We start from the raw sequence: 21,145 nt of genomic DNA, 5'->3' as shown, positions 1-21,145 counted from the left end.
ACCCATCTCACAAATTGGAGCGAAAATGAAATCAAGATTGTTGGAGGGATGGATGAAAATCTCTCATTTTGAAACAGTATTTTCCAGTATTGAAACAGTTTTTAATAGTATCTATTAAAATGTGCCGAACAAGTACATGGCTGAGCTTGATATATGAATTTTTGACTGCCTTCTGGGGTTCATGCCTTACTTTCATACATCCCAAGGTCATCTCAGGTTAATCTCCAACCTGCTCAGTATGGAGTGCTTGTGGACTGATTTTGTGATATCCGAAATTGCTTGTTCTTTGAGTGACAAATATCTTGCCCCAATCAGCCACATCTGATAAATATGAAGAAACCAAGAATGGAGTGTTTCCTCAAATATCAAATCAGCATTGATGATTCTGGGCACAATTCAATGTAAATTAGACTTGTAGTTAACTGTGAACTTTAGTTACATTAATTTGAATGGGATTTGGGCATACTTACCTTTTGCAGACATCCACCCTTTGTGAAAGATTATATTTATATCCCATGTTTTCTCCCAAGGAACTCAGGGTGGCATACATAGTCCCCCTGCCCATTCTGTCCTCACATCATTCTGTGGCGTAGGGAAGGCTGAGCAAAGGTGACTGGCCCAAGGCTACCCAGTGGGCTTCATGTCTGAATGGAGATTTGAACGGGGGTCTTCCCAGTCCTAGCCCGGCACTATACCACACTGGCTCTCCCATTGTTTAACAGTGGTATAGGCAAAACATGTTGTGATTTAGAAGATTCCTAACAGTAGGGGTTCAAACCCCAATGAATCCTAACAAAGGAAATCCAACATGTCCTAAGTTTACTCTACGCCGATTAATACTACTCTTATTACAGTACTAATTGTTATAGAGTGCTTATACAGAATCTGTCCTCTCAGTGAGGATTAGCCTCCCATCTGCATGTTGTAACCTTTCCCAACCTCTAGATGTTTGGACTTCAGTTCTCATCAGCCCCAGCTAGCATGGCTAATAGTCAGGAATGCTGGGAGTTGTAGCCCCAAAATTTTGGAGGGCATCAGGATAGGGAAGGTTGATATATCATCACTGGTTATTCCCACCGCTTGTGTCAATTTTCGAAAGCATTGATTTGAAAGCATACACATTTGTCATGTAAATACTCATTTTTGGCATTAGAGGGCACAGTGTTCCCACTTTCACATTAGAATGCGCTTATGCACTGTGAATGAACATGGTAGTTCATGTTTCCAGTGAATGAGCGCATAATTGTAAACAGTAGCACCGTTCATTTTCTATTTTTCAAGATGAAAAATCTTAATCTTTCTTGCTTGAATTCTTGGTAGCTGCAGAATTAAGTGCTACATATCACATGGAACCAGAACTAATGCAAAAGGAAGGTTTATTCATAATTTGACATGTTACTGCAAAGAAAATTCCTTTCCCCCCTGCCTCTCCTTTATATTTTTGGACTAATTTCACCTCTTTTTTTACCCAGGGATCAGTGCAATCGTTTACACCATCTCCTGTGGACTACCATTCCTCAGGACTCATTTCCAACTCCCCGGTCTTGTCAGGAAGTTACAGCAGCGGCATCTCCTCACTCAGTCGATGTAGCACATCTGAAACATCTGGCTTCGAAACTCAGGTCCATGAACACCCAGGACATATTTCTAACTGCAGTATTTCTGAGGAGCCAGTGAGAAAAGAAAGCAAGACTCCACCACCGTACAGTGTTTATGAACGGACACTGAGGCGCCCTGTCCCGCTACCTCACAGTCTTTCCATTCCCATTCCTACGGATCCACCAGCACTACCACCCAAACCCCTTGTGGTCCGACCGAACAATCTGGAAAATAGTAGCAAGAGAACTGAACAGGTCCCTCGGCCCAGGCCTCTTCCAAGAAAAGTGTCTCAGTTATAAGAAAAATAAGAGAGAAGAGAAACAAGTCATTTTTGGTAATGACAAGTGGAAAAACACATCTAATATAGGCACTTTAATATTTTTCACAAATATTCCTTCCAGTTATTTTTTTTAATTGCTTAATATTATGTTGCACATTTTTGTCAAATGAAAGTACTAACCTAGAATGCCAGACATTACAGGAAACCAGAATGAAAGAATTGCATTAGCATTAGGTACAACAAATGTGGATGCATACCAATTTGAATCAGAAGCTCAATTTTTCAAATGTAGTTTAATCAAAACTATACTTCCCCTTCACAACTTCATATTAGTATGACACTGTACTTTTTAGAGCATACAGCATAATATGGTTTATACCTAAGTATATAAAATCAAGGCTCCTGTAACAAGCTACATTTTAGGGAAAGTTTTGAAAACTCTTCCTTTACCACTTTTGAACCTGTTGATGAATTTGTGTACATGAACAAAATAATGATAATCCAAGTGATTATATTGCATTGGAAAATTGCAAGGGTATTACTGTAGTTGAGTTCATGAAACAAAACACATATCTTGGGTTGCTTTCTTTCTACTGACACATTACTCCATTTTATTAAATGTACATATATACATTTTCAAATATTTGGGGTTTTTTAAAGTATAAAATCTTCAGCACTTTGTTAGTAATTTGTCTATATGACTTGCATAATTTCCCTACAATTTATTTTATTTCATTTGAGGTGCAATTTACTCCACAATTCCATACAGCTCATAAAAACATAATTTCCATGGACAGTTCAGCTCAAGCAGCAGAATCAGGATTCAGTTTTTACTAGTGAATTGTTTTTGTTCCCTAATCAACCATCTTGTCTGTTTTGCAGCTTCTTAATGTCCAGATTGTGTATTATAATGCATGGCAGAAAGCATAGGAAGTGTCTGGGAAAAGGCAGGTACCTTTTCCTGCAGCTCGTCCACAACTAGCTTTGTGGGCTCGATAGGTCATGTTCATTCTTGACAGGGCAGCTTCCCCTCCAACCATCTGTATTCTGGTAGAGAGAGAGAGTACAAAATAATGTGGCATGCCACATCAGTTGTGAAGGGCTTTAAAACACACAGATGCATGAACTCCCAACTTTTCCCAGCCATTGTTTCTGTGTACTTTAAAGGAAGCAGCAGCAAATACCACCTGCCTGTGCCATTTACAGTTGCCGCAGTATCTCTACCCAAGTGCAAATTGCGGAATTACCTTTAGGTAACTTGGCCTAACGGGAAAGGAACAAACAGCACAGGGTGAAGGAGCTCTACAGGTCTGGGCTCGGAGAGGCATGGCATGTTCAAATCTCCCAAAACAAAAGAGCTTGGGATGTGAGCTCTGTATATATCAGGGGTGCAGTACCTCACTCCGAGGGTCCGATCTGGCCCTCTGAGGTTTCCCAGATGGCTACGACCCCTTTCCCTGCTCTCCCTCCCCCCAACCACCAATTGTTTTTGTGGTTGAAATTGTGGTTTCCCTGCGTTTGCACAGTTCCCCCCGGCCCCCACCCCCCACATTCTAAAAGGTTGAAATGCCTCTCCTAAGGCTTGGTTATTGTCAGTAATTTTCCTCTCCCAAAGTGCTTTGGTATTTGGGCTTTTAAGGTTTCTTTTCAAAAACCAGCATTCCTTCATCTTGCTGCTGTACATTCCACTCCCAAAATGTCGGGAAAGCTCTGGAGCAGGAGAAGCTATGGTCTGAATCGAGAAGAGTGGACCCCCTCAGTGCACAGAAAATACTAGTCTGCAAGTAAGAGGTATTCTGGCTTGTAGCACCAATTCCTGCAGAATGCTTTGTTCTAGGTAGCATTTCACTAGAAAGCTCCTGCAGAGCTGTTTGGAAATTTTTTGCTGGCTTCTAGGACCATACAAACTGAAACAACTTGTATAGGCAATATTTCTGTCTCTTATTTTTTTCTCCCCATTTATGTACTATTTGTAACATTTGTTTGCCATTCTAAGTATGCTCTGCATTTTTCATTCACACCCTTAAAAGTTATCTCCCTGTTTTGTTGGGAAGCTTGAGTTGATTTAACAGTTCGCCTTGTTGATAGCTTAACTGGAACATAGTGACCACTTTTTATATTCCCTCAGTGAAACCTTCAGCAGGTATATGCTGTTAATGGTAGCTATAGAGGTTTTCTATAATAAATGTTCAAGTATTTTTGTACATAACTGGTTAATTTTAATAAGGAGTACAACTATGTGGAAAAAAAGAAAACGGTTGCGTATGCAGTAAGATTGTTATAATTATGCCAAATACTTTATGTAAGTGGGGGACACGGGGAAGAATATTTGTACATATATGCTTTTAACAATAATTCTGCCATATTGATTCTACAACTTTGAATGTCAGAAAAAATATTAATATATGTTGAAATATCTATGTTTAGCAAAAGTGTTTATAACTGGAAAAGGAGCATATGAATTTTAGCTTTGTACCTTGCTTATTTTGAAGTCCTGAGATTTCTTGAACTAGCTCTCGCTTTTGATCATAACATTTTCATGTCTGCATAACCAGATTTTTGAAGCTGTTAGGTACATATTTATGCTGTTGTTTTTTTTAAAGGTATTGTAATTTAAATAAAGTGTCACAAACTGGATAACATCCACTTTGATCCCCTCCCCACCTTATACATAGAGCTGAATTGTGTGTTGCCTGGTGCTTTCAGCATAGTCTGAATCAGTGTTATTTGCTCCTCAAGTCCATTTTTAAAATATATTTGACAGTAAACAACATTTTTACTCACGTGCACGTATTACTGATGTCTGCTTGGCAGCAAAACATTTTAATGTAGTTAAATGTTTACAGATGGTTATACTGGTTGCTGAAGAACCGTAAATACAAAATAAAATGGATTGATCTTCATTGTACAATTTTGTTTTCTGCTGAGTGCTGCTTTGTAAATCAGTTTGCCATGGAATTAAAGTTTCAGATTCCTGCTTTGATCCAACTTTATTTCTGATTTTAAAAGAGAGACCAGGAAAAAACCTTGGTTGAGCCTTTCTTGTTGGTAGGTATGTCGGAGAAATCTGCAGCAGAATCAAATGACTTTGGATTTCTATGAATCTGAACTGTGGATACTGCAGCAGACCGGTTTTCTCACAGTCGCATGAATTCTGTGGTCTTGTGGAGTGTTTTTTTTACGTCCTGGAATTTTGTGCAAATTTAGTCGTAGAAAAATAGTTAAAATTTAAAGAACACCAGTCGAAAATGCACATTTCCCCCATAGACTAAAACATGAACATGAGCATGGGGGGAGGGGGGATTTGAGCATTTTTGCAAATTCAGGAAACTGGAAAAATCTAATTCCATCAATGAGCAGATGATAGAACAAAAGGCACCTGACAATCCACAAAATGCAGACGGAAACGGATTTTACAAAATCTGTACATCCTTACTTGTTGGTTTGTTCACTCCTTTCCCAGCTGAACTCCATAATGGCTTTCAGAGATTTAGCAAGAGCCTTCCCAGAAGAGCATTTGATTTCCCATTAAACGTATAGTTGCTCCAGCCAATCGAACAGTCTTTCTCCTAGCAGGTATATCTGTGGGCAAATCATATTTTCCATTTCTCTCATCAAAATATTTTGGATTGGATTTAGGAAGACACAATGGCTACTTTTGAACGTAATGCTTTTATCTCTCTTTATCTCTCTGATTAAATAATAAATGAGGGATATTTGGGGTGGGGAGGATTTAGTTGAAGACACTTGTTTCTAGCTATGGTGACCTTCAGCTGCCTAGAAGCGAAGCTGTGTGCCTATTTTGATATGCAGCACTCCTTCTGAACAAGACAGTTATATGTCAGCATTCACATTTTGGACATTAGTTTAAACATATATGTATGCTGTGTGCTGTATTGTCACCCCTTCAAAATCTTTAACAACATTCAAATACAAATAATAATAAAATGCAACAAATTGACATGAGGAAGAGGAGCAAAAGAACTGTGCGGTTTGTCACCAATGGTAGCAAATGCACTATCTATGCTTTTCATGCAGACATATTTCAAATAGCCCTCACCGCTGCACTAGGCATGGCAGTTGGAGAAAACGCTGGCCTGGCTCACATGTAATACTAATAGTAAATCAGTTCTATTCACAGTGGGTTATTTCCCCCAAATAAGCCACCCTGAGAACCTGCAGTCTGCAGCAAAGGGTTAATTTACCTATGGTGGGTTAGCAAGTTGTCTGTCGCATCAGCACGGGTTATGGAGGTCACCTACAGAACTGCTCGGCAAGAGCAGCCAAAAATGCTGCCACTGCTCTGCTCCTCTCAGGAGATCTCTATTCCTGCCACAAAGGAAGCTGGGGTACCTGCCCAGCTGGGCAGGAGGACTACAGGAGGAGGAGGGGCGAGGGGTGCATGAAATAAACTGCTCTGTGTAGCCTGTTTGCTTGATTGTCCGACAGGAGCACAGTAGGTTGTTTGCATAACCACCTACCCAGTGTAGCTAGCCATCCACCATGGTTTAGTGTGATGTTTAGTTCACAACTGCCCAGTGGGAAAGTGAGAGACAAATGGAGGATGCTGCTCTACCTCCTTGCTTTTGACACTCTCAGCTTCTTGGAGGTAGGGATGTCAGAAAAATCTGTGACGTAGTTAAATGAGTTCAGATTTCTATGAATTTCGGATTCTGCAGAGGAGCGCCTTTTTCCAAGTCTGGGCTACCAACAACAGTGCTATGTATATATTCTTTATGTCTGGCCATTATGTGCTTGATCTGTAGTTGTACTGGTTATGTTTTTAAATAATCCATGGTTCTCAGTTAGTTTTGGATGACTGCCCTTTAAGGAACTAATCATGACAGATTTTGTGGACTGGTTTTTCACTTTGGGGGGAGATTGGCGCTAATTCTCTTAGTGCTAACGTGCATTATGACATTTGCACAAGTGCACATTAGTGCTAATATGCACTTGTGCATTAGAACTAATTCACATAAGTGTTAATGAGAATTAGCACAAGTAGAACGAAATTCAGGTTAAAAAAATTCTGATTCCGTCAATGAGCAGACAATGGAACGAAAGACATCTGACAATCCGTGAAACATAGATGGAACAGATTTAACAAAAACTGTATATCCCTAGTTGGCGGAACTGTGGAACACAAATGTAATAAATAAATAAATAATGGTAGTTAATCTTTAATCTCTCCTCTGATTATTAACTTTACTGCTATTTCTTTAATATTTTAATATTCTAATTGTTGTATTTGTTGTTTTAGTTCTTATTGTATTGTTATTTGGGATTTTTTTTTTATGAAAACCATCCTGAAGGCATCTGCCAGTTGGGTGGTATATAAAGTTATTAAATGAATAAATAAATATATAGTGAATAATTAACTTAAAATATATTGTAACGGTATATTAGCAGTGTTTCATCCAACTGGCAATGCAGATCCCTGTCCATAGTGCTTAGCTCAGGTTCTGTACTTATCTTGTTGTTCTGTCTTGAGAAAATTCCTGAAAAATCCAGTTCTGTGCTGGAGGCCTATGCTATTTGGTTAACATACAGCTCATTTAAAAAAGTTTGTTCCCCTAAGCAAGTCATATAACATCCAACAACCAGGGACACCAATCGTGACAGATAGTTCATATTAACCTCTCCGTTTACAGATGCTTCCTGGAGTTGGTTCTGTTTCACCTAGTTAAGGCAAGTCACATCGAACAGTTTGAATCAGTGCACTAATTACATGATCATAGCTGAGATTTGTTGGCATTCTACTTGGAAACAAGAGTTATTCGTGGATATCAATTATGACCAGGCAGAGCTCCTGACAGCTTATTTGTACCTGAGAGTGTGAGTAAAGGCTTTAATTAGGTAAATGTACCCGACCTCTCCATCTGCTGCCAACTTGTTCCTTGTCTTTTTCAAAGAGCTCCGGCTATTATTTTTGGTTTAACTCTTTTCTGGTGTGGAATTCATCTCTTGGTCTTGGGAAGCGAGGAGAAAGGAAGGCAGAATGCTCAACATTGCTTAGTGTGGGCTGCTGGCGGGAAGTCACACATGAGTCTGTTCACTATGGGGAAAGGTGTGGCAGAAGAAGAGACAGGTCAAGAAAGACTACAGCTGTTAGCACTCAGCTACTGTTGGATTTAATGGAAAGTAGTTGGTGACTGGAGGGAGGGCCAGTGGCTGGGGTCAGCAGCATTGGGGGGCCTGCCAAGCCCCCCACCCCAGGGCCGGCCCTAAGATAAATAGCGCCCTGGGTGAGCAGTGTCTTTGGTGTGCCCCCCCGCCCGTAGTTAGTTTTTCAGGGTCACCCAGCGGATTTATGGGGCCTGGTGCAGGGGTGAATAACAACATTGCTGATAAACCTTAATCTCTCAGCTACAGTTTGCTTAAGCCAAAGTTCGAACTATGCAACACAACAGAACTATCACAGGTTTTACTTACATTTTTTGTTTTGTAGCAGTTCCTATCTTTTGGTAAGTGTTCTTTATTTTAGAATATCCATTATTTTTATCTTTAAAAAGAAAAAAGAAAAGTTATGACTAAAAATGGTATCCAACTGACCTGTTACAGCTTACGGCTTTATTTTATTATTATGTATATGGTGCTTATAGTGTTTACAGTATTTGAAGTGCTAAATGCTCGGTAATGTCACCTAAAAGTAAAAGCTGTGTTCCACTGAATTTTACCTAGTGCAAATGACATCAAATTGGAAATAGAAAAAGAAGCATACTTTAAATCTCACTGAAGGAAGATCATTTTTGTAATTAGTACCCCCAAAACCTGTAGAACCTTGAAAGACAGGTTGTAGAAACTTGCTTTTTCTCACCCTAGTTCACTGCAGACAGTACATTCAAACGACACAGCCACTGAGCTCAGCTTGGCGCCCCCCCTCAGCTCGGTGCCCTGGCTGTCTGCCCAGCTCACCCACCCCTAAGGTCTGTCCCTTCTCCAAGCAGGGAGACTACTACTAACCTCTGGAACGTTTTGGCTCTGCTGCTGCTCATCCTCCTTGCTGTTGCTGCCTCTTCAGCTATTGTCTTTGACCATGTAAACATAATGGCTAGCCCAAGACAATTTGCTGCCTGAGGCAGAAGAGCAAATAAAGTCAAGGTGCATAGTACTCAAGGCTGGCCAAGTTATTTTTGCTGGCCAAGGCAAAAAAAATCAACAGAAACAAACCCCTGCAAGTGGCTCTCCCTCTCGATGGCAGTAAAATTAAATAGAAAATTATTGGCTGCCCTTTCAGGACACCCCAAATCAGCAGGTTGAGGCAGTTACCCCACTCTGTCTAATGGTACAGCCAGCCTCAGTTATAATCTTCTAAGTTTTTATATTTTTTATATTTTCTGAAGGGCTCATTTTTCAGCAAAGAATAAAATTGTTTATCTCCATTTGGATTTTACTTGGGCTCCAATGCCTTTAGCATGAAGATGACCGATGTGAAATGTTATCCAAAAAAAAATCATGTTAATCTACTCAACATGGATTGACTCTTCACACAAGTAAAAGAGAGAGAGAGAAATGACAACTGTACTTTTTTATATATATCTTTGAGGATTTGGCCACATGTATAGGCCTGGAATAGAAAAAAAAAAGTAACCTCAGAATTTTTACTAAGAAATAATAGCAAAAAGAAATAAGTGTGAAAAGTCCCTCTAATATGGCATACAGGTTTATTGGTATGGTTGCTGATAAGGCTCGTCCTTTTAAATATGCTGTTATGAACTGAAATAAGTCTTAAATCATGAGAACAAAAATATCATACAGTAGACTTATTTAGAAGGGGAAAAGTCAATTCAAAGCATAATTGTGGAGCTGACATTAGAGTGTCTGACGTAACATTCCATTATGCCTGTAATCTTGTGTAAATTGCCACTTTACGGCCACCATTTTTGCAAATGGGGATTTAACGAAAAGGGCTGAGCTGCTATTTTTACGCAAAAGGGAGGCTTGGCGAGGGTTCAGGTGGCAGCACGCTGCTCATTGGGTGCTCGCGGACTCCCAGTGGCTCATTTCATGTAGCGAACAGGGCCAGCAAGGGTCCAGAGAGCGTGTGGTGCAGACGGTGGTGAGTTTGGTCATCCCTATTTGGATGACATGAGAAGCAATCTATGAAGGAGGCACTCAAGAGCTGCTAAGTAAAAGTAGAAGTTGCAGGTGCACACAGGCAGCCTGTCCAGTCTCTCCCACTCATCTCCAACAGCCCATGGATTGTTTAATTCTTGGACTGTTGTGTTATGCGAACCACGTCAGAGATACAGAGAGTGGAGGTTTGGACTCTAAGAGCAAAATTCAATGGAGCACTTAAGCCCCTGCCAATTCTCTACTGCCCTCCCAATTGTGTTGCACAAGAGGCCCCGCCGCTTGTGCAATGGCAACTTAGCGCTTCCAGGGACAACCCAAAATGAGCAGAATCACTTGTTTCTGGAAGGAGGTAGAACTCGCATAAGGAAGCTCTGCCAACCTTCCTCCTTCCATATACAAGTGTTTCTGTTCCTTTTGGGGCTTCCCCTAGGAAGTGCTAAATTTCCCTTGCGTATGTCATGGGTTCCACTTGCACAACAGAATTGGCGGGACCCATCGCTTCCATCGCTTGAGGAAGGAAATTGATGGGGCAGAAAGGAATTGGCGGGGGTGGAAGTGTTCCCCTGGATTCCGCCCTAAGTTAACAGAATTTTGGGACATCACATCGGAGATCAGATATGACAGCAGTGGATTTTGACTATCTGTTGGATTATTTAAGCTATGCCTCCACCTATGCTCAACCTGCATATTTGTAATTAAATGCAAATATTATGAAACACTGATAAGCCACCCTTGAAAGGAAACCAAACCTAGGTAAGCGCTGCAGCCCAGGAACTTCTAACTGCTATATTCTAATGATACAGAACTTTGGCGTATGGAATTGAAGAAGAAGCCAGGAGTTCGGAAAGGGATATGAAAGAGGAGGTGACTACTGATGTATAATACAGGTTGCAGCTAGGATGTATACAGAACCAATGTGCAAGTTCTCTTTGGTCAGGGCCTAAAAATTCCAGCCAGACCTAATAGAAAGAAGAAATAAATAGTCACAGCACTCTTACAGATAGAGTCAAATTTCAAAAGCCCTTTCACTATCATTTTCCTGGTTGTAAATATATTTGAATCATACAAAGGCCCTTGATTAAACAAAACCGCTGCAATTTCAAACGAAATGATAAAGCCCAATAGTATAGAATAAGTGAAGCAAAAAGTCCCTTAGCCCATTTTGGTAATGCCAGCAGCTGCACCATGCTCCTCGCTGTTGACTGTGAATTAATTATATTTGTCCCCTCAGTGTTGTTTGCTCGGAGAACGTTTTGTTTAACCAGCATTGTGTTATTGTGCTGAAGAGTGAAAGGCAATTGTTTTAGGAATGCAGACAACAATGGTACTGCGTATGCTGCGTATGCTTAGAGAGATGGTGGTGGAGGTGAAAGAGGGGGAAAAAATGCTATTCTCCTCCTCCATGCTTTGCTGCTTTTAGGACAAATGCCCATCCAATAATTCCACAGGAGTCTAATCACAATGTTCCATAATGATACAGCTTAATTGTCTCTGGATCGGTTGGGAAATGCTTTTGCTTCCATTTGTCTGCTCAGCACCCACACGTTATTACTGCGCTTATACATCCCAACATACCTCTTATTAATTTTTCCTTGCTTGCCACTTTCCAAACAATGAAACCATTTTTTCCATTTATAAAACCTTTGTCCGTTCACTGTTCTACTTTCCTGCCTGTAATTCTACCTCTGCTCCCCTATCCCCATTTCACCTCTAACAACCTTTGAAAGTGTACTCGTGCTGGTTTGACATAATGCAGCATAAAGGGAACAAAGGTGCATTTTCCCCCTCAGAAAAAGTTCACATTTTCCTTGCTCAACATGCCCAATTTTCCAGGATTACATTATAATATCTTTGAATGACCAGAATGCAAAGATAATTCCTGTCTGCTTTTAAACATATTGAAACTCAGTGAAATGTTGCAAGATGCTTTTGAAAAGCTTATCACTCCACTTATGCTGTTAAAAAATAACTTTGCCAAGGAAGACTGGCAGTGAAAAAGTATAAGGTCTTACAAAAACGATGGCTGCTTAATTAAAGAAAAGAAAACCTTGGCAGAGGAACGAAAGGTGACATGAGTCCTATTTGGGCAAGCGAGATCACAGAATTAATCTCATCTGTTGAGCATAGCCAGCCCTCATTCGGCTGTTTTTTAGGTAGCTGTCCCCTTAGGATTTTTTTGAAAAAATGTTGTGTCCTTCTGCATCCCTTGGAACTCTGCTGTGCATGCTAATACCTCCCTATTGTTTTTCAGTGGCTTTATTTAGGCTCCAGTCCTGTTGGCACTCAACCACCTGAGTTCACTATTAGAAATAAGAAGTAGAACATGTAACTATTGCAGTGTATCAATGCAACGTACAATTATTTAAAACAACACCGTAAAACAATAAAAAAACAAGAACATTAAAAACCGCAAAACATTAAGACAACGACATAATTTAAAAGGCTAAATTAAAAAGATATGTCTTCACAACCTTTCTAAAGACCAAAAGGCTGGGGGCCAGTCATAGTTCTTGGGGGAGCACATTCCAGAATTTTGGAGCAACACAGGAGCCTGACAAACAGGCCTCTATGGGTAATGGTGTCCTCAACACGGCCTCTCCTATAGATCTTAATAACCAGGAAAGTTCATAACTAGATGGGTGATAGCCAGGTCCTAAGCCATTTAGGGCTTTAAAGGTTAAAATCAACACCTTGAATGGAGTCCAGAAAGCAATTGGCAACCAGTGCAGGTCTGACAAGACAGGTGTAATACGGTTCTGATATCTAATGCCTAATGAATGGATGTCTGCAGGGAGAAACCCTACACATGTAGCTTTTGAGATGTGTAGGGTTTCCTCCTTCAGACATCCACACCTGTTTGTTTGCTTCCTTGTTAAATGGTGCTCAAGGCGACTAACTGAAAATTACGAAGTACAAATCAAAGTGGAAAGACAGGTAGGTAAAATATCAATAAAAACTGGATCAGAGCAGCTCGAACCCCCTATGAATTAAACAAATTAATCTTTCTCTGCCCGAACTGCTCTTTTTAGTCTTACTGGCTTACACACTTTGCTCAGACTCATCAGACCAGTTCCTTTTCCATTGACCACATCCTTCAGGTGCCTTCTACACTGGGTTCTAGAGAAACACCATCCTTGGAGGTCATTACTAATCATAAAGAAAACACCTAGTTTTGCGATCAGCAGATGTGGGAAGGAGAGAGAGAGGAGGCACCGTTTCGTATAACTCATTACTACAGCTATAACATATTTTCAGTCACAGGCATGCCTTACAAAATAGCATGCTACACATTTTTAAAACATGTAAGCTGAGAAGTGGTACCAAATGCTCAGTTGATAGTATCCTTGCAGGCTGTCTGATTAGGCATATTGGTGGTGTCCTGTGTTTCAGCACCTATTATATTTTGATTATGATCCCCCAGATACTTGGTTTTAATAGGACTAGAATAATTAAAAAATGGCCTCACAAATCACTGCTTAATCTGGTGAAGTAAGCAGAGAATGAAAAACATCCTGCTGTCATTTCCGAGTTTTGCAGGGGGGTGAGGGAGAATGTAAATAAGGAAAACAAATCACTGGTCCATTCACACTTCATCAAGTGCCTAATAACTTATAAGAAGTTAATTATACACCCTTAAAATACATGTATAAGGGGAAATGATTTAGAACTAAGCCCTTTTAATAGGATAGAAGATAAATTCTAACATTCCTTCTAATTATGTGGTATTTAACCCTTCATATGTTGCTTAAAATAGAAATCAGCTACTTCTCATGACAAAAGCACTATTTTTTGGCCTATGCCGGATTCTTTTCCTCAAACACTCAAACACACACACACACCCCCTCAAAACATAGTAAAATGTGGGCTGCACTATAGTAATTGGTGAGAGCCAGGAAGTGTGTCAACCGTGAACTCACTAGGTGGCCCTCGGCATGCTGTTATTCACTGACTTCAGTTCTCCCAACTGTAATGTGGGAATAATAACAGTAGTCTATCTAACGGGGCCATTGTTGGGATTATTGAGATTATGTACACGAAGTGCTCTGAGCACTTGAAACATACTGTATGAGATGAGATGACATTATTTGGGCTCTATTATTTGGGCCATCAATTCGTCACTGAACTGTTTTTGGAGGTTTTTCCCTGTGACAGACTCCTAAATTTTGAAAAGACTGTGCCTCCTTGAAGGTCTGAAATTCTGCACTTCTGTGTTGAGTCCTGGATAGAAACACAATCTGTATTATATTTTCCAATACACATTCTTAGGTGAATCTCTCTTTTTTTTAACAATACCTCAGCTAGCTGGAACTTTTATAGTCCAGAATTGTTAAGGAGGAGGAAGCAGCCTCTAAATACATTTTGGATTGGGTATATGGGCCACTAATATCAGAAACGTACCTACTTTTCCCACTGGACAAAACAGTCCATCTCCATTAAGAAGTTAGATTTTACTCTAATATTTACATAAAAATAGGTAGAGTATCGCCTCAAGAATTTTATCTCTTGGAACCATCCAGGCAGGTGACCGAAGTTTTATCTCTAAAACCATCTTCTCTGCAAAGAACTCTGCACTAGCTCTGAAAGACTACTCAAGCAGGTAAAATGTAACAAGCTAAGTTAGACTGACTATTTGATTTCCATTCAAATCTGTGAATGGGATTGTTGTCTTCCCTTTTCCCTCCCTTTCCTCCGCAAATATATTCTTTTATATTACATGAACATTTGACTTCCTTGGTATTTCCCAGTCTTCCCCATGTGCTAAGACTGCATGGGTATTTTGTTAACCTCTTTGTTAAGTAGGGAAACTCTACCACTCAGATTAATCACACATCCCTAAGGTCTCTCTCCCCCCAGCTCCACTTCTCTTCTCTCTCACATATCCATGCAGGCGCACGCGCACACACACACTCTGTCTGTCTGTCTGTCTATATCTCCTGCAAACCTTGGGGTTCATCCAAGCCTGCTGACACCTCCCTCTTGTATCTGCATGGTACTATTTTTGCTACATAAGGCCTGGCAGACAGTAAGTTTCCCATTAGACTATATTGATCACAGAGCTTCACACGTACTACAAATTGCCTCAAAACATTCCAATTCCTAGGCGGTTTCTAGGCCAGGCCCAATTCAAAGTGTTAGTTTTGACATTTAAAGCTTGAGACCAAATTACCTAAATGGCTGGGGACTAGGTTACCTGAAAGTCCACCTTTTCTTATATGGACCTACCTGAACATTAAGACCTTCTGTAGAGGCCCTGCTCCGAATGCTACCATCAAAGTGAGGTGGCTGGCCACTGGGGGTAGTGGTGCAGTGGAAAAGTTTGAAGTGCAAGCACTCAGCATAACAGTCCTCATAGCCACACCCACAAGGAGAGTCCAAAATGCAGGCAGCTGTGTTAAACTATGTGTGTGTGTGTGTGTGTGTGTGTGTGAGTGAATGAGATGTACGTGTGTACGCATGCACATATGTGTGTGTGTGTGTGTGTCTGTCTGTCTATACACCGCCACCCCCAAGAGCAGCAGTTCATAGCATAATACCCAATTTATTAGAATCGGTGTACAGTCATAGAATAGTGAGCTGGCAAAAGGCAGCCTAGTAGTTAGTATGTTGGACTCTGGCTGGAGAGGCCCGAGTCTGCATGAGAAAGTGAAAGAGCTGTCCTCCAAAAGCATAAGATCATCAGCTCAAGATTTTCCAGAAATATCTCTCCCAGCATCACAGAAAAAAACATTTGATGTCAAAGTCAGCAAACCAGCATTTTAAAAATCTCTATCAGAAGCATGTCTTTTGTAAAGTTAATGGATCTTAATTGCTCATCCCAGTTCAAGCTACCCCCAAATCCCCCCTGCCCATAGCTACTGTGAGGTTTGCAGCTAAACTCAGAGGGAACAGGAAAGTCTGAAGGGTGGTGGCGGCAGATTATGTCATTGTTTCTGCTAATAAAATGTCTTGGCGCTTCAATCCTGCGAGATCCTAGCTCCACTACACCACTGCCTGGGATACAGCCTTTGATAATGGCACCCGGGTTATGGAACAGCCTTCCTAGAGGTTCACCTGACACCATCTTTGTGGTCTTTTTAATGAAGACTTTTTTGTTCACCCAGTCCTTTTAGATACCTTATGTAGTCAGAGCTTCTTGGTTTTTCAGTCTGTCTGGGTTTGCTGTCAGTTTCTGTTTTGTGTTGCATTTATGCTGTTTTTAATTTTATGGTTTTGTTTGATTTTGTATTTAAATTGTTTTTATACTTGTTTACTGACAACTGCCCAGATGATTTTATATTATGGGATGGCATACAAATGTCGTAAATCATGAATTGTCACAAATGCTAGATGTAACTGAAGAACTTGGGGAAGCAAGTGATCTTTTAATGAAACCATTTAGATTTCTATCTTCTATTTCATATACCTGTTTAAATCCATACGCATACTGAAATATACTATGAGTTTGTTACAATAAATTCTTGCTTCTGCAAGCCACGAGGTATTATTATTTTAACCTCTCTCGCTCACTCTCTCTCTGTATCATCATATAAAATGCATAAAGACTTATTATTATTACTATTAATAAATATATTTCTAGGCCGCCTTTTAGGGCAGGAGCCCACCCAAGGTGGCTTACAGCAATAAAATAGACTCATGCAATTTTATAAAACAACAATCTAAATTACAACAATAAACACACACATAATCAGAGGAAGACCAAAGTAAACAAGTAGGTTTTCAGAGCCTTCCTAAAAGCCTGCAATGTTGGGGCCTGACAGACTTTCTAAGGCAACCCATTCCAGAGGTGTGGGGCCGCTATGGAAAAGGCCCTCCCTTGTGTACTTGCCCAAAGTGGGCAAGTGAGAAAGGCCTCGCTTGCTGTTCTTAAAGCGGGAGCAGGATGATATGGGTGAAGGAGTTCAAAATGATTTGGTTCCAAATTGTTTAAGGCTTTAAAGTCAAAAGCAGCACTTTAAATTGGGTTCAAAAATGCACTGGTAAGCAGTGCAACTGGCACAGTATAGGTGATATATGATCTGACCTCCTTGCCCCAACCAACTCCCTGCACCAGCTGAAATTTCTGATACATCTTCAAAGGCTGCCTCACATACAACGATTTACGGTAGTCTATCCTGGACATCACCAATGCATGGATATTTTGTTGCTTTTGTTTAAAACATACTGTTTTAAACAAAACAGTTTAAAAACAGTTTGTTTTGTTTTGTTTAAAACATACTGGGGTGGGAGGCGGCTCGCCCATCCCATTCAGTACCATTCCTGCTGTATAGCAAGTACACATTAGTTTAAAGGTAAAGATGTCCCCAACCAGTCGTGCCCGACTCTAGGGTGTGGTGCTCATCTCCATTTCTAAGCCGAAGAGCCAGCGCTGTCCAAAGACGCTTCCGTGGTCATGTGGCCGGCATGACTGAACACTGAGGTGCACGGAACGCTGTTACCTTTCCCGCCGAGGCGGTACCTATTTATCTACTTGCAATTTCTTGCTTTCGAACTGCTAGGTTGGCAGGAGCTGGGACTGAAGACGGGAGCTCACTCAGTCATGCGGCCCTCGGGTCTCGAACTGCTGTCCTGCCGACCTTCCAGTCCACAGTTCAGCGTCTTAACCACATTAGTTTAGCCCCAGCCTTTCCTGGTGTGCCCTCCGTATGTTTCAGACTGCCACCCCCAGCATTCCTGACCATTGGCCATGCTGGCTAGGGCTGATGGGATTTGAAGTCCAAAACATCTGGAAGGCACAAGGTTGGGGGAGACAGGTTTAACTTTTCCTAGTAAAAGTGGGGGGGGGGAGAGATGCTTCCCCGGTTGAGTTTCTTCTCCTTGCCACATAAGGGAGCCCACTCAACGCTCCGCTCTCTTATTCACAGCCTTTGGCTCGGGATGCAACAAGCAACCCCATTGGCTGTGCAGCTGTAGTCTGCAGCGGCGACTACAACGTTTCTTTTACCCAGAAAACTGCGGCAGGCCGTAGGTCGGTAGGAGTGTGCGCGCGCACTCTGCCCCATCGCTCCTCCCCCTTCCGCGAGGGGCGGGAGCGCGCGCTCTCTTTCTTGCCCGTCAAATGTGACGAGGCCGCCCGCCTCCTTTCCCTCCACCTCCTCCTCCCGTCCGCGCTGTGGCAGCGCCGAAAAGCGGTGAGTTGAAGCGCCGCAGTTAAGCGAGTGGGCTGGGAGAGGGGAATGGAAGGCGCCGGAGCAGCAGCGGTTCTACGGGGGCCAGCGAGGCTCAGTCGCAGGAGTTTCGCGTGCGGGCAGCGGGAAAACGGGTGTCCGCTCTGACGGCGCCGTTTGGCGCCTGTGGGGAAACGCAGGCCCCTGAGCCACAGCTTTTGCGCTGGGGGGCTGTGGGGTATCTACCGCTGGAGCTCCGCGGAGCCAGGGTCGGCTCAAGGTTATGAGGGGGCCCCCTAGCAACACGCCTTTGGTGGCGGTGGGGAAGCCCGCTTCGGTCGCCCGGCCAGACTAGCCCTCCCCCCCGCAACGCCGAGAGGGACAGTGGGCGAGAAAGTGGGCAGGGGGACCGGCGGCTTCTGTCTGCCTGCCTGCCCTCTTTCCCCCCGCGGGACTCGCTTCCTTTCATGGATCACTGTTTGGCACTCTGTGTTGCAGGCGCGGGGACCCCAGTCTGGATAGGGACCCCCCCCCAAAACCAAGGATCCGGATCGAGGCCCCTGCGCTTACTGTAGAGTAAGAAGGGCGCTGCGAATTTGAAAGGAACGAGTGCTGTCTTTAAAGTGGGGCTGTTCACAGGTGAGCAAGCAAGAAGAAGCTTCTGGGTTGCTCCTTACAATAGGACCTGCCAGTTCTGCCTGCGCGCTGCCCCGCTCCTCTGGGCGACACAGGTGTGTGTGTGTGTGGGAGATTGGGCTTGCTGGACCCATCCCCCCCCCCCCCCGAGACGGAGGGAAAGAGCGAGCGAGACCGCACAGTAGCTGAGCACGTGAGAAGATAAGGCGACTGCTCTTTGTCCTCTTGTACTCCTTTCACACGTGTACACCTGCTTTCTCCTTCTCTGGGTGCCACGGTAGTGAGGGTTGGACCCAGCAGTCCCGATCCTTTCTTTGGCCGTACTACAAACAGAGAGAGGTCTGCAGAGTAAAGTAGATAGAGATGGCAGTGTGCGCTTGGCCTCCGCGGGGGCCACCTTCCCCAGTTCTGCTGCCCAGAGGCAGGTAGCAAGCAAGAGCAGGCAGCAGCTACTTTTGCATGGAGAAGCCCCTGTTCCTCTAGTTCATCTGCTCTCTGTGGCCAGCACCACTGTCCAGAGAGTCCGGCTAAGAGAGAAAAAGCGCGAGCAGGCAGATGTTATGCTTTCCTTCTGGGCAGCAAGGCAGGGCTATGCGTCCAACAGTTGCGGGGGCATTGCTAGGCCTGGGCCCATAGTGCTTCAGCCCCAAATCTATTTCCTGGGACCCCAGATGTAATCCCCAGAGCCCAGAATGCCCATTGGTGTCATGGAAGGGTGTTTTTTTTTGCCAAATGTAATTGCCAAGCAGGGAGCAATATTCAAGGGGCATTGCAGTTGGAGAGGGAAGTTAACCCTCCCACATGCTGCAACCCTTCTCCCCCGAATCTCTCTCTGCATGCCAATTAAACTTAGACAAATCATTTCCCACTGATTTAGGATGATCTTGGGTAGGATGCAAAGATTGTTTGGATGAGAAATTAATTGGCTGCCTTTGCCTTCTGTGTAATTTAAATAAATCCTAGTAAATATTTCTACATTTACAAAAATACATATAAATCAACACATGCAGATTTGTGTCCTGTGGGCCAGGGCCCTGAATCTTTTAATAGGCTAGCAACACCCCTGGGTTTCATGCTGCCTTGAGAGGGTGCCACCCTTAAAGGAGGCCTAAAAATCATTTGAAATAGATTTAAATACAAATATTCCCAGAGTAGGAGGGCAGGTGAGTGATTGGAGGTAGCGGCAGCTCTTCCTTGCAGCACAGAGTGGCAGGAACCTAATGGGGCCCAAACCTCCCAGGGGCCACCACCTCAGCAGCAGCTGCCCAATGTTTGATGCTGGTGGGCCTTTGCGAGGTTCTGGGATCTTGGCAGCTGTCTGGTAAATGGTTCTGACCCCTGATTCTGGCCCTGTTCTGAACCTACTCATAAGATGATGCAAAAGAGGAGCATAGAAACAATTTAATGTACACAGCAGGCATATTTGTTTTAAGTTCATCAAATTAAAATGTATAATGCTGTTTACACAGTACTTGGTTGTTTAGGTGCTTAATCATAAATAAAGAGCTTTGGGTCACAGATTCTGATCTGTATTGATAACCAGATTTGAGTGTTACAGTTGACTCTCCCAGTCTTTCTGCCAAAATTCCTCTTCAGCCCTGTGTTTTTCACATTTCAGAGTTCTAGTCCACATATTTCTGTGTTTTGAAGTATTTAAATATTTGCAGTGTTTATATTTTTAAATATTCCTTTAGGTTTTGGTAAGTTTTGATAAAGAGACACAACTCCTAATCATTTTGTTTGAATACTAAGCAAACTTATTTAATTGCTGGAGTACACTGGGCAGACATTGAAAAGAACTGGCAAGGACAGTATTGCTCCAGGATATAGTGAGTTCTAAATTTAACTCCGTAATGATTAGCTACTAGTGTGTTTGAGGGTGTGATGAGAAGGCTAGTAGGTTGTCTGTATATGATGGTTAACCTTGATTAAGGCATGACATTATGCATATAGGCTTAAAAGCAAAACGACTTCACAGGCTTAAAAGCAAAACAACTTCACAGGCTTAAAAGCAAAACAACAACTTCATAGGCTTGCAAAAAAAATACACAAAGGATTTTTTTTTTCATAAGAGATACAGAGCAACTTCTAAGGGTGGGGGATGTTTTATTAAGCTCTCTGAAACAACAATATTATCAGTATGAATAAACTTGAACATCTGTGAGAACATATTAACTAACTACTTGCTTAAAAGAAACAAAACAGGAAGTAGTGATAAAACACTACAGCATTTGCAAGGAGGGATTGGACTTCTCACTCCATTGCAATAGAGCAAGTCAGTCAATAGAGGTGAAGGAACAGCAACCACAGAAAACCACAAAGCTGGCCATTTGTATTGTTGCACTGAAATGGCAAACCTTTGCACTTTTATCACTTAGTAAGTTGGTTGTCTGCGTTTATCCTCTTCATGGAGCTGCATGAGACGCTTCACTCAAGAATTCCAGCAATC

General features: G+C 42.3%; 2 protein-coding genes and 1 long non-coding RNA gene across 21 annotated transcripts in view; 2 read left to right on the top strand and 1 right to left on the bottom strand.

Annotated features, from left to right (window-relative positions):
• The window catches only part of DOCK4 (dedicator of cytokinesis 4), a 343,934-nt gene extending 339,075 nt beyond the window's left edge, over positions 1–4,859 (top strand). For all 4 annotated transcript variants that reach the window (XM_084810752.1, XM_084810753.1, XM_084810754.1 and 1 more), the window contains one exon: positions 1,473–4,859. In XM_084810752.1, coding sequence (XP_084666878.1) covers positions 1,473–1,898 — 426 coding nt within the window. In that variant the 3' untranslated portion in view covers positions 1,899–4,859. The remainder of the gene's footprint in view (positions 1–1,472) is intronic.
• Positions 2,242–18,052, bottom strand: LOC146339999 (uncharacterized). 3 transcript variants are annotated; one of them, XR_014784429.1, is made up of 5 exons: positions 17,898–18,034; positions 8,312–8,381; positions 7,751–7,934; positions 5,316–5,461; positions 2,242–5,064 (listed from the first exon to the last, which is right to left on the bottom strand). It is a non-coding gene; the product is annotated as an uncharacterized LOC146339999 (long non-coding RNA). The 3 variants fall into 3 exon arrangements; XR_014784428.1 differs by having other exon boundaries at positions 2,242–5,461; XR_014784430.1 differs by lacking the exon at positions 7,751–7,934 and having other exon boundaries at positions 2,242–5,461; positions 17,898–18,052.
• IMMP2L (inner mitochondrial membrane peptidase subunit 2) overlaps positions 17,934–21,145 on the top strand; it is a 756,637-nt gene continuing 753,425 nt past the window's right edge. For 6 of the 14 annotated variants that reach the window (XM_084810759.1, XM_084810758.1, XM_084810767.1 and 3 more), the window contains exon 1: positions 18,203–18,699. The gene's annotated coding sequence lies outside the window, so the exon portion shown is untranslated. Of the gene's footprint in view, positions 18,085–18,202; positions 18,792–21,145 lie in introns of those variants that run through there. The other 8 variants (XM_084810764.1, XM_084810762.1, XM_084810766.1 and 5 more) reach the window with 5 other exon arrangements.

Source organism: Heloderma suspectum, chromosome 7, assembly GCF_057233095.1.
Source record: "Heloderma suspectum isolate Gila_16-S chromosome 7, 16-S_ref, whole genome shotgun sequence".
NCBI lineage: Eukaryota > Metazoa > Chordata > Lepidosauria > Squamata > Helodermatidae > Heloderma > Heloderma suspectum.
Note: the sequence above shows the minus strand (reverse complement) of the source record. Positions and strands in the feature narration are given on the sequence as shown.